Genomic DNA, 15,564 nt, shown 5'->3' with positions numbered 1-15,564 from the left:
AATGACTCTGAGGAGCTTAAAAAATAAAAATCTAATATACAAACAATAAAAATATCCCCTACCTCCTTGGTGACAACAATCAACAAACAAACTATCACTTGATGGGCTCCTACCCACTCTGGATTTCCTTGGTCCATTGGCAAAAACCAGCTTTTCAGGTTTTTCATTCAGGTATGTGCAGTCAGATATTTTGCTGAAATAAAATTGATAAGCAATTGTGACAGGATCATGAGGTTCTTTAAAAAATGCCTGAACTCAACATTTTTTCCTTGGAGAATTCAGTAGTCAGCAATAATTATACTGCTGATTCAGTGAGGTCCATACAATGAACAAAGTATCTACTTGACTTTATAAGCACCAGCCCAGAAAGTATTTTATATAGTGATTGATTGCAGCTTGTCTTGCAGTTTGGGACACTCAAATTTGGGGTGAAAAAATCACCAATCCGTGTCCAGCACATATTTGTGCAAAAGTTGTAGTGAATGAATTTAAATTTATTTAAAATTTATCTTCTTTACATTCAATAAGCTAGAAAGATGAATTGGTCCTGTCTTTAGTGATAATAAAAAATAAATCATAAATATATGAGTATACCAGTGGTGGGTTGCTAACTGGTTTACCACCGGTTCGTTTGTGCTCGCAAGCATGCAACGTTTCTCTGCATGGGCAGAAGCAACTGGGCAGGTGGGTGGAGCCTCCCACTGCCACCACTACTGATTTGGCCGAACCAGGCCAAACTGGGAGCAACCCACCTCTGGAGTATACACGTAAACAATATATTTTCATAAAAATGAAAACACTGGTACTTCTGTAGGAAGTTATCACCCAGTTCTCTCCCAGAAAAATGAAATATCCTAGGAAATATTGAAAAGGCATAATATTTCTCTGGATGTGAAAAGAAACATGTTTTAAAAGACAGAATAGCTGCCTGTAGCTTCCTGCCCATCCCCACTTTGTTAATGGGCCATTAAGAAGGCCAAGCTAGTCCACTTTACATATTAAAGACTTCTCCACTTCAGCTACAGGAAAGCATGATAATATTGACCCCAACTGATCACATGGCATCTGAGAACTCAACCAAACCTGGATTCAAAACTCAGCCTAGAGAGTTGCCCCTGTATGGCCCCATGGGAGTCTGACAACCAATCAGAATACATTTCTTACACAGGAACAGGAAACAGAGAGGTGGGACTGAACAGGTTATAAAAAGCCTAGCAAGCCCCTTCCTAAGCCTTCTCTTCTTCTCCACCAACATTGAAGCATGTGATCACCTTTTCTTTTCAGGACTCAAGGCATGTGGTCCTGTCCACAATAAACCATCTTTCCAAGCAGCCTCCATGTCTCCAGTGTCTTTTTCCCCACTTGGAGCCGAACCCAGAAGGACATTTCTTTCATCACTTCCAATACCATTCTGCCTTCTCTGATACTCTGCTTGCCAAAATCAAGGGAGAAACCCCCAAATATTACAGAAAGAAAGGAGGAAGAAGAGACCTGTGGCCAATATGGAATATGGACTATTATCCAGGCCTCAGCTATATATATAAGATATTCAGATATGAATACAACCATGGCCTTTTGCATTTCAAATGTTTTGGATTGTTAACTTTTGTTCTGGGCCTCATGATTCATAACAAGGCAAAGCACACAGAAATACATTCTCTCTTGCCAGTTATATAATATTTAACAAAAGGCTAGCTAGTAACAAAGAAAGGGGAGAACAACTCAGCATTTGGTTTAGTTTTTTTTTTTTTAACAAGGAGCTATGAGTTCTAGAAAGAGGATAAAGGGACAGGATTGAAGGCTGAGACTGATAAGAAATATGGAAAGGGAATATACATTTATTCTGAGAAAGTTTAGCTCCCTGAGACAAAATACAAAGCATTTTGAATTTGCTGATAATATAGTCAAAATGTTTTCCATGTCGGATCAAAAATAGGAGAAAGAAGTATCTAGGGAACAAATGAATCAAATATTAGTACCTGGGAAATTTATAGACCTAATCATAAAGATATCATTCTGTAAACTCCTTGAAAAGAATAATACAATAACTGCTAGAAGTCAGCATAGATTTGGCAAGAACAATCCTTCCAGATCGGTCTTTTTCAAAATTCAAATTTCTTAATAGCCTGTGGAACTTCTGTAGATACAATCTATACTCATTTCATATTCCATGATAATCTGACTCCAGGTGGAAGTGGATTAAGTCAGGATTGCATGCTGTATTAATTATATGAATACATAGATATCTTGAAAAGTATAATGAAAAGAAGAAAAATTAAAAAAGAAGAAAGTTAAGTATAAGCTATACCCTATTGTGTATCACAGATATATATATATCTGTGATACACAGATATATATATATCTGTGATACACAATAGGGTATAGCTTATACTTAACTTTCTTCTTTTTTAATTTTTCTTCTTTTCATTATACTTTTCAAGATATCTATGTATTCATATAATTAATACATTAATCTAATTGATTCTTTAAGTACTTCAGGCTCATTATGTATTATTAAGAAACCTCATAAAGCTATTATATAAACTTGTGAGCTTATTTAGTCCTTCAGTCCTGAATGATTCATATCAATTTCCACATTTCCATTTAGGAGTCAAAGTATATGTTCTTATTTATATTCTTATTTATGCACTTGTTTATTTAAGGACTGCAATACTCCCAGCAATTTGCAGTGATTTATATAATATAGCCAATAGAATATACAAAACCAAATAAAATATTAAATTGATTAAACAACTGTAGTCAATAGTTGTCTTTAATGGATCTATGACTATATAGAAGTTGGTAAGCAAGCACCTCAGAGTTTTGTCTGGTCTCTTCAGCATTTTAATAAATGACTTAAATGAGGCAGTAGAAAGGGTACACGCCAGATCCAAAGATGCCATACAGCTGAATGAATTGATAAAGCTCAGAAGCCAGACTGAAGGCTCAAAAGGATCTTGATACATTTGAATATCTATCAATAATAAGTAATCCAATGGCAAGAATTGTAATATCCTGGAGTTAGGTAAGAAAAATCAGATATACGGCTACAAGATAAGTTATACTGGCTTCAGCAATTTGACTTGGAGAACTATCTGGGCATTCTAGGAGACCACAGATGATGCATGAGCCACAATGTGCTGCAACTGCCAAAATACCCCTGCAATCCCAGACAATATCAAGGGAGGTATAAAGGGCAAAGAAAATGATAGTACTATGCTATTGTGTCTTAATTCTGGTCATCATAGATAAATGCTATTTTGTTTGTTTGTTTGTTTGTTTGTTTATAAAATTTATATGCCGCCCAATCCCGAAGGACTGCTAAGGAAATGGGGGGAAATCAGGGAAAAGTGCAAAATTGAAATGTGTGATCTCTGAAGCCTATGAATAAAAGGAACTTGGGATGCTTAAAAAGAGAAAGCTAATGGCAGACATGATAGCAGTCTTCCAATATCAGAAGGATTATCATAGGGAAAGGCTGTGGATTTATGCTCTATAGCCTCTGAAGATAGGATAAGTACTAATGGGTGGAAGTTCTACTGGGGAAATTCCAAACATAAAATACAAAGGAATTGCTTGATGACCATGTCTGAATTTGCTTCATTTAGTAATAATTCCTATATGTCTTTTTCTTTTAATTTCCTTCTCCCACCTGCCTGCTCCACCTTGCTTCCTTTCACCATTATCCAAAAGTCCAACCCAATCACATGGTTTTTTTCTGCAGCCATCCTGCACCCATTCAATTTTAATCATCTTTGCCAGTCCTCCTCCCTTCCAATCTCCTCCTTGTTTTCTTCCTATATTTATTCTTGCTCCCTTCTTTTCTTATTTGACCTCTACAATGGTTCAGTTTCCATCTGTAGCCTATATTCCAGACATCTGTTCCAAGTGTATATACCTCAAGGACCAACTGTGTAACATCCACAGTTAATCATCATCTTTTAAAAACTTCTGCCCTGCAGACTTCTCTCTAAAATGTGGGCACTTCGCATAAAAACTGAGTTCCTACTGTTTTTCATCAGGCTGAATTGTGCTATGACAAGCATTAAAATAAAAATGTTTCTATGACACCGAACAGATGTGTCTTTGGTTCCAAACTATTAAACCTGAAAAGAATAAGTTGCTTGCTTAAAATAGTTAAATATCTTTCTAACAATTCCTGCACATAATAGAGGATATTGATTAGTTAGATGCAGTGCTTTACCATCTGCAATGATCTATCAAAAATACAAGAAAATGTTATACAATGCAAATTATGTGGTTTTAAAGTTTGTGTGTTAGCTTATTTGTTCTTTACTAATTGCCCCACTTTTTAATGTTATTTAGTGTCTCTAAAATAGCACTCACTTCCTTTTAACTTTTCAAATTAGAAGTTGAATTATTCATAAAAGTAGCTGAATTTTGTGAGGATACGAGAGATAAAATACTTAAAGTTCAGATAGTTTGAGAGAGATTTTTATTTTATTATTATAAATTTATAGTACTATGTGATTTTGCACTTTAGTATATTTATGCTTTTATATTCATTTTATATTTATTGTGTTTTATACTTCTGTTTTTCTGTGTTATGGTCCAAGACCAAAACAAATAAGAATGTTCATAAAAAGGCCTTGTCTAAGAAGCTGTTTCAAAAGGAAAAAAAGTCCTCATTCTGTAAATGTGATAGAATCATATAATTGTAATACTTAAATTAATATACAAGTCTGCAAGACTTCTGCTTTAAAGATAACCATAAATCAAAGTTAAAGAACAACTTCTCAAATAATGAATTGGTTCAAAGAACACTATAAAAACTCCCAGGATGTTTTCTCTCTTTTAAACATGTCCTTAATACTTCATTTTTCATATGAGCTAGAGCAGGAGTCCCCAACCCTGAGACCATGGCCCACTACTGGGCCACAGCCTGTTCAGAACTGGAACGCAAAAAGCATCAGGTAAGTGCACATGCATGCATAGCTCCCCTCACATGAGGAATGGAGCTGTGTGGGTGCCCAAACCATCCTCTCTTCCCCCCATGCCAAATCCCCCCCCCCAAGATTGGGGACCACTGAGCTACAGCAAGGTTCAGAAATATGAGAATCCCTGCCTCCAATGTTATTTTATAAAACCTTTCATAGTGTTGTAATCCTATGCTAACTTGCCTATGATGCTAGCCCGCAAACTATGATTATCAAACCATGATGGCTGAGTAAACACAACATGCAAAGTTAAAACCCAAAAAACCACATTATAGACTGATGCAACATGCAAATGAAATTACATCAAAAACACCTTAGAGGAAGGACAAAATTTCAAATGCAGAAACTTCCTAAGTTTACCATTGGTATCTCCAAGACTTGGGAAGAGTCCTGTCTGAAGCCTTGGAGAATTATGGTGGTGCAGAGATTGTATTGAGCTATATAGACCAGTAGTGTAATTTAGTATATTAAGCTTCCCATAAACATTTATTTGGGGTTGTTTTTATTATTTGCTTTCTTCCTCTAGGAGGATCTCAAACAGAAAGTGAAAAAGATGGCCAAATTGACAGAATCAATGAGTGAGTACATACAGGAAGATCAATTCTTGATTTTGCTACAGTGGTTATATTTGGGGGAGGGTGGAATTACTCTCCTGGAGATAAGTTCACCCAAATAATGCTTTTCTCCCATTCTATGAAATGCCTCTCCTCACAAAAGGTGGCATCTTTTGTTACATGGTTACACAGATGCCATGAATAATTTCAAAACCATAAATAGGGAGTCATATCTCATAACTTAAGATGAATATAAGCCGATCATGGCCAGTCAAGATTCACGGCCTCCTATCACATATTGAGTTGTGAGCTATGAAAGAATTGCCAACTAGCAATTGCTTTTAAAGGTGAATGGTATAATGTTTCTTTTTCATATGACTAAAGAATCCAATAAGAAATTACTATTACAGGATGCAGCTCAATATAATTAAAAAACAATTAAAAAACAAATTCAATAGTAGAGAAAACTTGATAATTGCATAATAGTAGTCACTGGCTAACATCCACATCAGTAAACTCTGTTTTAAAGATAAAGGAAAATAGGGATTTAGAGAAACTGATCCCAAAGGTAAAATTTAACCATATTCCTTTTTGAAAGGCAAGAACAGTTTTAAAATCCTTTAAATCAGTGAAGCTGCACACAGCTTAATACAGTTTCACTCTTGCAGAAATGCTATTTAGATTATGGAATTTGGGACATAATTCAGGTGAAACATTAGCATTTATGTGACTAGAGATATGCTCTTTTTTGGCTTTTAGCATAGTATGGGGCAAGCTACTAACTTCTCAGATCTAGAACAAATGGTATACTTTTAGAAATAATGACATTTCTTACAAAAAAAATCATATACATTCCATTCAAGTTTTTTCACAGAGGCTAAAAAGTGAGGTATAAGTATTCACATCTTAGCAGTTTTTCCCAATACCAACACAGAAAGTAAACCATTGCTTTTACTCTTAATTGACTTAATTGGTCAGCAAAACACCAAATGTGGTTGATGAAATTCATTCGTAAAGACAGGAAATGTTAACTTCATTCTTCAGTGTTCAGATGTGTATAGTTACATAACTTGACATTATTATGATGACAGCCTTGGCCTTTGGCCCACTGATAACAAGAAGTTAGTGGTTTTGGAGGTGGGGAGGATTCTTTTTAAAAAAACCAGAACTGACCAGATATCCAAAGAGTAGGAATTTCATCATTTCATTAGTGTGTTTCTGGTTGCTAGCTTTTAAAAATATGCCATCTAAGAGCTTTGAGTTTTGCATGATCCAAACATAAAAACTATGAATCCATGTTTGCATTTCACTGGTACTGTCAGGCTTTCAGCTTCACCTTTTGTTGTTTCCAGTGTGGGGTTGGTTGATTGGGGGGTCTAAGGCTGTTGCTTCTGCTTTTAACTCATTTTTATTCTGCTTCTGCTTTTAAGTTTTTCATTCTGTTTTAACTGCACTTTTAATTGAATCTATTTTATATGGTTTTATAGCTGTATTTGTAAACTGCCAAGAGTCCCTTGGATAGTGAGATGGACTGTGTCTATATTTATTAAATAATTTAAAAGTTGTGGTATTAAATTTTAAAGCCCTTCTTGGCATGGGAGCAGGTTGAAGGATCACCTTTCTCCAATTTCCTTTGTCCAGATCCAGCAGGGAAGGCTTGTTACAAGTTCTGTTGCCTAGAGAGCTATATTTGGTGGGCCCTAGGCAGCAGCAGGCCTTTTCTGCTGTGGCGTCCATGCTAATGAATCTTCTCCCTTATGAGTTGGGATTGGTCTTGTCACTGTTGGGCTTCCAGAGGTCAGGAGATCCCCAGCAGGCCTGGGGATTCCAGGGGACAGATGAACTAGCACAGGGATTCCACTACTTTTAACATCCCTTCATCTATTATTCATTGTTTTAGTTTGATTTTTATATTTTAATGTATTTTAACAGTTTTTAGTTCTGTTTTATACCATTGCTTGTGAGATGGGCAGATGATGATATAGATAGACGAGAGAGAGACAGAGAGACAGACACACAGAAAAGCCAAAAAGTTAAATGAGTCTGTTCTTATCTACATGATTAGTAGTATTAACTAGGCAATCATAAGCGAAAACAATTGAAAACAATACTTCAGCCACCAAGAGGAATATAAAGTGCATGTAATTGATGTTTCCAAGTATCTCTCTCAGGATTTAAAATGATGCATCAGACAACATGATGTCATATTATATCTTGGAAATGTCATGAGCATACAACCCCTTGATAATACATTATCTCTCATTTATATGGAATTGAGTGTCACAGCTATTCTGGCTTATGGTCTTCTCCAGAGCCAGGCATTGCATCAAGCTAGTATTTGCTCTTGGAAAGCTCTAGGACAGTGATGGCGAACCTTTTTCTTACGATGTGCCAAAATTGCATGCGTGTGCCCACTCAATCTCCCCACCCACCTGTGCATGCAGCCCCCCATCCCCATCCTCTGGAGGCTTTCCTGAACCCTGGGAAGGGCAAAAACGGCCTCCCCTGGCCCTCAAGAAAGGCTAAAATTAGTTGGCTGGTGCGCGCACATGCGCTGGAGCTGGCGGCTGACGTGCTACCAAATGTAACTCCACTTCCCACTTGTGGCACGCGTGCCATATATTCACCATCATGGCTCTAGGTTGTCATCTTGTCAAATGTCACAAAGGACTTACTCATTTTGTAATAGAACACAGATGGGATAATTATCTTCCAATTAATTTTTCTTGAAACAAATAATTTCCTGTTCAGAAAGCTACATTACATTATTTAGAGCAATACTTTAGTTAGATCTTGTTAGTGAACCTACAGGACCAAGTGATTATTTAAGCAATTAACTCCAGTATGTGTGTTTTTAATATATTCTGATATTTATGATTTTAGAATAAAATTAAAAAACTGCTATAGCGCTATGAAATTAATTTGCCATCCTTCCAAGTAGTGTTTTGATTCTTTTTTTCCTCTGGTGTCTTTGCTCTAAACTCAGGACAATATTCAGTCATTTATAATAACCAAATTGTTTCATCCACCTTGCAGAGTACCTAAATGTGAAGTAGTTTAATGTCTGCGACAGTACAAAGATATAGTCATCTTTCATTCTCACTTCTCTCCCAAAAATAATCTATGTAAAAATGTAGCAACATTCCCACTGTATCTGTTAGGTTTAAGGAATTTTAGTAAGGTATATTTAATGCACTACCTTGAAAACTATAATAGGATTCTTCCAGTCTTATTTATAGTGAGTTATTTATGATAAAGTCTCTGAGTGATTTGAAACACTTTTTCTCAGATTTCTCCCCACTTGGACTAAATTGCTATTTGTGGTCAAAGCTATCAAGTAACTAAAACCACTGTTTCTTGATTATTTATGTCTGTGTTGTCTTCCATCCTTTTCCTGGCCTTCCCATGATCTCTTATTGGATCCTTCTGCTGGATGCTTGGAAGACCATAAAAGACAGTGTTTCCAACTCTTAAAATACAGTAAAAAAATGGAGCAGAGAGGCAAAGAAAGCAGACAATTTTTATTGTTTCTTTTAAGAAAAGTTTAGTTTACCTACTACCCCAGATTATTAATTTTTAAAGACTGTCCTTTCTCTTTTTCCAGTAGCTCTTGTCCTTTCCACATAATTATTAGAAAAGTATCTGCTGAATGTTTTCACACAGTTAACGACAATCTTTTTTTGTTTCATAGGAATTCAAAAGGAATTCTTCAGTACATGGCATTATTTCTCAACCTGAGCAACTTTTAAGACCTGTGTGTTTAAACTCCCAGAATTCCCCAGTCAGCCATGTTGAAGTATACACATCTTAAAGCTGCTGATGTTGAAAACACGGGAGCCTGGTGTGTTCACTGAACTTCTTATAGCAGAGTATACTATCTGGCACAATCACATATGAACTATAGAATGACATTTAAAAACAATTCACACATGAGAATTAACATTCCTCTTCTTCTTCTTCTTGGTTTTTGCTTCTCCTCCTGCTGAAACTCATCTCACCTCTCATGGAGCTCTTCTTCTTCTAGACAAGACTATTCCCCATAATAGTGAGCCTGAGGATGAAAACAGTGGGATTTAGTGGAAAGGGAGCAGGAGAATATAGCATCGTTTTCTTGTGAGGGGAGATCATTTAAATCTAGCAGTTATGTGTTTCTTTTTCCTTGTTCAAAAACATGAAAAGAACAGGGGGATGATTTTAGACCAGCTTGTACCAATTCGCATTCCTAAATGAAATATGAACCTCTGAAGGTACAAATGGAAGTACTTCTACAAAGCAATCTCTGAAATATTTCCACAGAATTTTGAAGCCATCTGTCATTCTTGCCATTCTCTTAATGCTGAGAACAGTCAGAGAACATCAAGAGCCAATTAATGGTCCTTTTGGTCAACATAAAAGTGCAAAAAATATCATTCAGTCATTGCCTAATCCTCTGAACTCTGACATCTTTGTAAACCAATGGAAGTCCCTTATTTTTGCTCCACACAGAGAAAGAACAGTGCTAGTCTGCATCCCCTCCCCCACCAACAGAGAGATATGTTCAATATGTTTTGTGTGCATTTATGTTGAAAAAATGCTGGGCTGTTGGGATGAAGGAATTCTGCTTGGCCTTCAAGGCATCATTATTCCTCTATAAAAAATAGTCACTGGAAGTTGTGATGACACCATCATGGCCTCATAGTTTTATGATTAGGCCCTTTACTCAAACTGCAGACAAGAGTCTTTAGAGATGTATGACAGTAGAAAGTAGAATGGCTCATTTTAGAGTCAGAACTGGGTGATCCAAGAGCTTCACACACACTCTTTATAGGAGCCACAAACACACACATCAAGGCAGACAGCTATTCTAGTGATTCAGTCAATTAGTCAAAATATTTATTAGTCAATTGATTATGCAGAATAAACAAACACAATTACAAATGTTAATTCAAACTACTGATGGTCTGGTATCAATACAACATTTAAATCCATCCAGGCAACTAAAAGCTAATAATTAGAAGAACCTATCTGCAATTTTAGCAAATGCTACAACCTTTTCTTAGCTTTTCTGTAGAATGTCCAAGACTATGATTGGACTCTACCAACTTCCACAGGCCTCCCCCTCTTTATTCACATTGTGCCTAATGAAGAGCAAATGTAATATGCATAAATTGATGGACTTTATTTAACTGTTATTGCTGGAAATGACCACATATATACATAATTAATTCTGAAATCCTAAACTGTCCTAGCAATCACTGGAATCCTGAAAGATTGTTTAAATATTATGCCCTAGATTATGAAATGTGTGATGCTTTAAACTATAATGGGAAACCTGTCTTTCCCTACAGTTTTTAGAATATTTTTTTTAAACCCTCTAATATCAAATATATAGAAAATCACTTTTAGAGTAACTGATGCAACATAAACCCAAATAGTAAACTGCTTTCAGAAAATTGAAAATAACTCTTTTTAAATTATTGTATCATTTACCAGAATTTGATGGTCAGCCTGTCACCATAATGGCAAATCAAACTGTCCTTTTTGTAAGTCATATTACACATCTTCATTTGTGTCTAAAGATTACAATTTCAAATTAAGCCAGTAGCCTGTGTTACTATAGAAACCCCCATATCTGACATGTTTGCACGCAAAAAGTCAAATGATCCATTTTAATAGGGTTTGAAAGAATATTGGTTTCTCTAGAGATATTTAAAAATAAATCATGTCATTGAGAGCTGGGGAAGGTAAGCTAACCAGGTGTACAAAACGGACATTGTATTAAATGTTGTGTTAATATTGAACAGTAGTCTTCCATGTACAGGTCATGTTTTAAGTAAAGCAGGAGACTGATAGATTGAAAAACATGTTTCCATGGAGATATTTGCTGTTTTCCTGGTATTCCCTACAGAAAGTAAAGGGATTTTTTGCCCCCTTCTCAGCTAGACAAATTAGCTATATATAGCCAGAGATGTTAGAAAACTGAAACAGCAGCTTGGTGGGGGTGGGAGGCAACTTGGTGAAAGAACTAGCCAGCATTTATTAGTTGAAAGAAGTAGCATATAGCAGAGCTGTTAAGGATGAGCAAAAAAGATGGGTGTATTATTTATAAGCTTTTCTTATTTGAATGAAAGACAGCAATAGAAAAAAATGCAGTATTATCTAAGGATGTTGCAGCTGCTGTTGGTTTCTTCTGCTTGAGCTGGTTTATAGCTGGAGGCAAAGCTAAGAGGGGGAAAAAGCTCTCGTGTGATTAAGAAAACACAGAATGTCTGTGACCAAAATTCTCTATGTAAATCACTATGTCAGTTTCAGCTATAATCTCTTCCCTTTGTTATTATTACTAACTTTTGGAAAATGAGCTAAAGCTACAATGGAATAAACCAGGAAGTAATTCTCAATGAATACATTCTCAGTCTGACCCATTATATATAAAATATTAATCTGAAGCATCTTCTTCCTTAGGCTAACTTGGGGTAACAAAATAATACGTAAAGGCATTGGATCAATTTGAATCTTGTATAGGTTAGTTTCACTGAATGCTCATTAATTCCAGTTAATGAAACCTAAATCATAACAAGTAGTTCCATTAAGCTTAACTAAACATAGTCTGGAAACAATATTTTTCTGTGATATTTCTATTCAGTTTTTAAAAATAGAATATTCTGAATATTCAAGAACACATATAGATTTTAGCCAGGTAATGAAAATACAGTATATAAAATGTGGAAGGTTTTTTATTTGATTCAAATATTTAAGCCAGCTTCCTCAATAGCAACACATTCCAGGCATGTGAATGTCAATATACAAATATCCAGGCTAGAAAACCATTGCTAAGAATTATTGAGTTGAAGACCTTACATCTTAAGAGAAACCCACACTGGGAAATGCTTCAAACAAGCCAATTTATGCCACAATTAAAGTTTTCTAAATTTTGCATAACAGTTATTAACTCAGAAAGTGCATACAAAAATTTATACGTAAGGGAAGGTTGCACCCAAAATGTACACATTTGAGAAAGTTATATAATGAGATCTAAAATATGTATGTTGGTGAAAACTGTATGTACAATAAGTATGACCTTTCTAGGCTTTTCTATTTTAATTGTATACTGCTGCAATAATTACATGCAATTTAGAAATGAATGCATGGAATAGCTATAGTACTGAGTATATGAGAATGAACTTATATTTGAATGGACTGGAGTAAATGTGGTTATCCAATCATACAAAAAAAATCATTGTTTCATCCATTTCTGACATGTATTAAGACATCAGAAAAATACCCCATGGCTGATTTCATTCATCCTGAATGAGTTCCTGATAGTCAGCATGCACAAAACAATAGAGATCATGTCAAACAAATCTTATTTAATTCTTTGATAAAGTGACTTAATTAGTAGACAAACTATGGATATAGCTAGTTAGATTTCATCAGAACCAGATGGATTTGTAACTGACTGAAACCTGCACTCAATGTGTAGTCCTTATAGATCCACATCTACACAAAAGGAAGTAAGCAATGGGGTACCCCAGGATTCTGTTTTAGGACCAGTATTCTTCAATATCTTCATAAATGATTTAGATGAGGAAATAGAGGAGAAACTCATCAAATTTCCAGTGACTCCAAGCTGGCAGGAATAGTCAGCACCCCAGAAGATAGGCTTCAGTTGGATCTTGATAGACTTGAACATTAAACTCTATTTAATAAAATGAAATTCAATGGAGAGAAAAGTAAGGTTTTACACTTAGGCAAGAAAAAACAAATGTACAGGTCCAGTTTATGTGAAACTTGGTCCAATAGCAGTAACTGCAAGAAGAATTTGGAGTCCTAGTGGACAGTTACTTACCATACTTTTCAGAGTATAAGACACACCTTTTTCTCTCAAAAAAGAGGGTGGAAATCTGGGTGCATCTTACACACTGAATACAGCATTTTCGGCCTACCAAAACCCCGCCACCTTTGCAAAAATGGATGTGCAGAGGGTTTGGGAGGCTTGCAAAGTGCTCCGGGAGGCTAGGGAGGGCAAAATGAGCAAAAAACAGGCCATTGAATACTGTTTCCAGTTTTGGTCATCACAATATAAAAAAGATGTTGAGACTCTAGAAAGAGCACAAAGAAGATCAACAAAGGTGATTCAGAGACTAAAACATATGAAGAACAGTTGCTGGAATTGGGTACGTCTAGACTAAAGAAAAGAAGGATTACAGGTGGCATGATAGCAGTATTCCAATATTTAAGGCACTACCATAAAGAGAAAGGGGTTAGCATTAGAAGGCAAGACAAGAAGCAATGGATGGAAAATAATCAAGGAGAGAAGCAACCTAGAACTAAGGGAAAAAAATTGACAGTGAGAACAATTAACCAGTGCAATGTCTTGCCTTCAGAAGTTGTGAATGCTCCATCATTGGGAGTTTTTAAGAAGAGACTGGACAATCATTTATCTGAAAAGGTATAGGGTTTCCTGCTTGAGCAGGAGGTTGGACTAGAAGGCCTCCAAGGTCACCTCCAACTCTTGTTATTCTGTTATTCTGAGATGCCTTGATTTATCATAACAATTTGTATTGATGTCTATCTCACAACCATAATCTAGATGGTGAACATATGACTAAAAACCAGCAAGCCCAAAATAATGAACAGTATAAACAATAGGATAATAATAACAATGGCTGAGGCAATCACCTCAACCACATAACCACAGGCATAGCAAAGAAAACCACAAGTAGGGGTTCAGACACCTACAGGCCCTTGAAGATATCAAGGCCTTGAAGGGTTCACCAATGCCAGCAGGGTGGAAACTAAAGAGAGATGAAGGGGCTCACCACAATCATTCTTGCAGAGTTAGAAATGTTTATTGGAGTTTGGAAAGATATTATTAAATAGAGAGAATCATACCCACACCATTAGATCTGATGAGCTAGGCAAGAAGCCCCCAGAGACAGACAGTTTTATCTATTTCTTCTTCTTCTATTGCAAACTATGGGTCAGCTAAAACTTGGAAGAAGTTACTAACACTATCGTGTCATCAGGAGATGCTTCTAATCCTCCAGTTACAAATGCACACTCTTGATAGATAAAAAATCATTACAACCCACTTTTTGACTCAGTCCCAACTTGTTTGGGTCACAGATGTTCCTGCAATGATACTTAGAAAATGAAATAAGAGGATGGGTTGAGAGAGAAATAACAAACTATATATTTAATATCACTACAGTCTTTGTTACCATTATTTTAATAGTATGCCATCCCATAATTGAAAGCTCAAGGTATACAAAATATTTTTAACTCAGTTGGATCTACAATTATTACCAGTCCAACTCAAATCTCTACCTAATGTACTAACCAAAAGTCTTGATTACCTTCTTAAAATGGAAGCTAGCTCCTAAATGTATGGTATACAGCCCAGTCCCATTTTCTGTTGGAATATGCAGGACATTTGGGTTCTTGGTATTTTCTGAACTTGGTTGTTTCCCTGCAGATGTTTTGTGATAACATCAACAGTATATGGGAGAGTGGTTCTGGTTGTTGATATACAGAAGCTTACCCTTACAATAGTCTTAGTTGGGGTGTGGTTTCTTCCTTGACGAGGAAATTCTTTATTCACTGATTGTTTATTGAATATTGTTTCCTGTTCATCTAAGAGTTTTTTGCTGGGAAGAATGTGCTCTGAATTGTTTGTTTCTCTCCTTAATTGTTGATTATATTTCTAATATGGTATGCTAGTAGGGTTTATCTCTATGTGTCTGTTGGTGGCTGATTTCTCAAAATGCCAAGCTTCTAGGAATTCCTTTGAATTTTGGGATTTGGCTTGATCTCAATTGTTGACAGTTTCCCAATGGAAAATGTGGTTGTTTTTGTCTATGTGAATGAAGGTTCAAGGAATGTTTAAGTCTTTTGTCTGTCAGTTAATGCTTATGGGTGCATTCTTCCAATCTTTCACCTCTTTGTGCTATGTAGTGGCTGTTACAGTTCCTGTATTGTATGTTATCGATGACCCCTGTTCTTGCTTCTTTGATTACAATATATTTTGGTTTGTTTAACAGATTTTAAAGAGATTCTGTTGGCTTGTGTGCTAC

The 15,564-nt window shown here is 35.9% G+C and overlaps 1 protein-coding gene across 2 annotated transcripts in view; it reads left to right on the top strand.

Annotated features, from left to right (window-relative positions):
* Positions 1 to 15,564, top strand: part of KCNJ6 (potassium inwardly rectifying channel subfamily J member 6) — a 127,879-nt gene that overhangs the window by 26,383 nt on the left and 85,932 nt on the right. Inside the window, exon 2 of one of the 2 annotated variants that reach the window (XM_087721658.1) lies at positions 5,485 to 5,536. The exons of the other annotated variant lie outside the window; for it this stretch is intronic. Coding sequence (XP_087577784.1) covers positions 5,512 to 5,536 — 25 coding nt within the window. The 5' untranslated portion in view covers positions 5,485 to 5,511. The remainder of the gene's footprint in view (positions 1 to 5,484; positions 5,537 to 15,564) is intronic. 2 annotated transcript variants of the gene reach the window in all.

This window comes from Thamnophis sirtalis, unplaced genomic scaffold (genome assembly GCF_051295495.1).
Source record: "Thamnophis sirtalis isolate CommonGarterSnake01/CBP01778 unplaced genomic scaffold, rThaSir2_p1.2 scaffold_8, whole genome shotgun sequence".
Lineage (NCBI taxonomy): Eukaryota > Metazoa > Chordata > Lepidosauria > Squamata > Natricidae > Thamnophis > Thamnophis sirtalis.
This window is presented reverse-complemented; position numbering and strand designations above follow the sequence as displayed.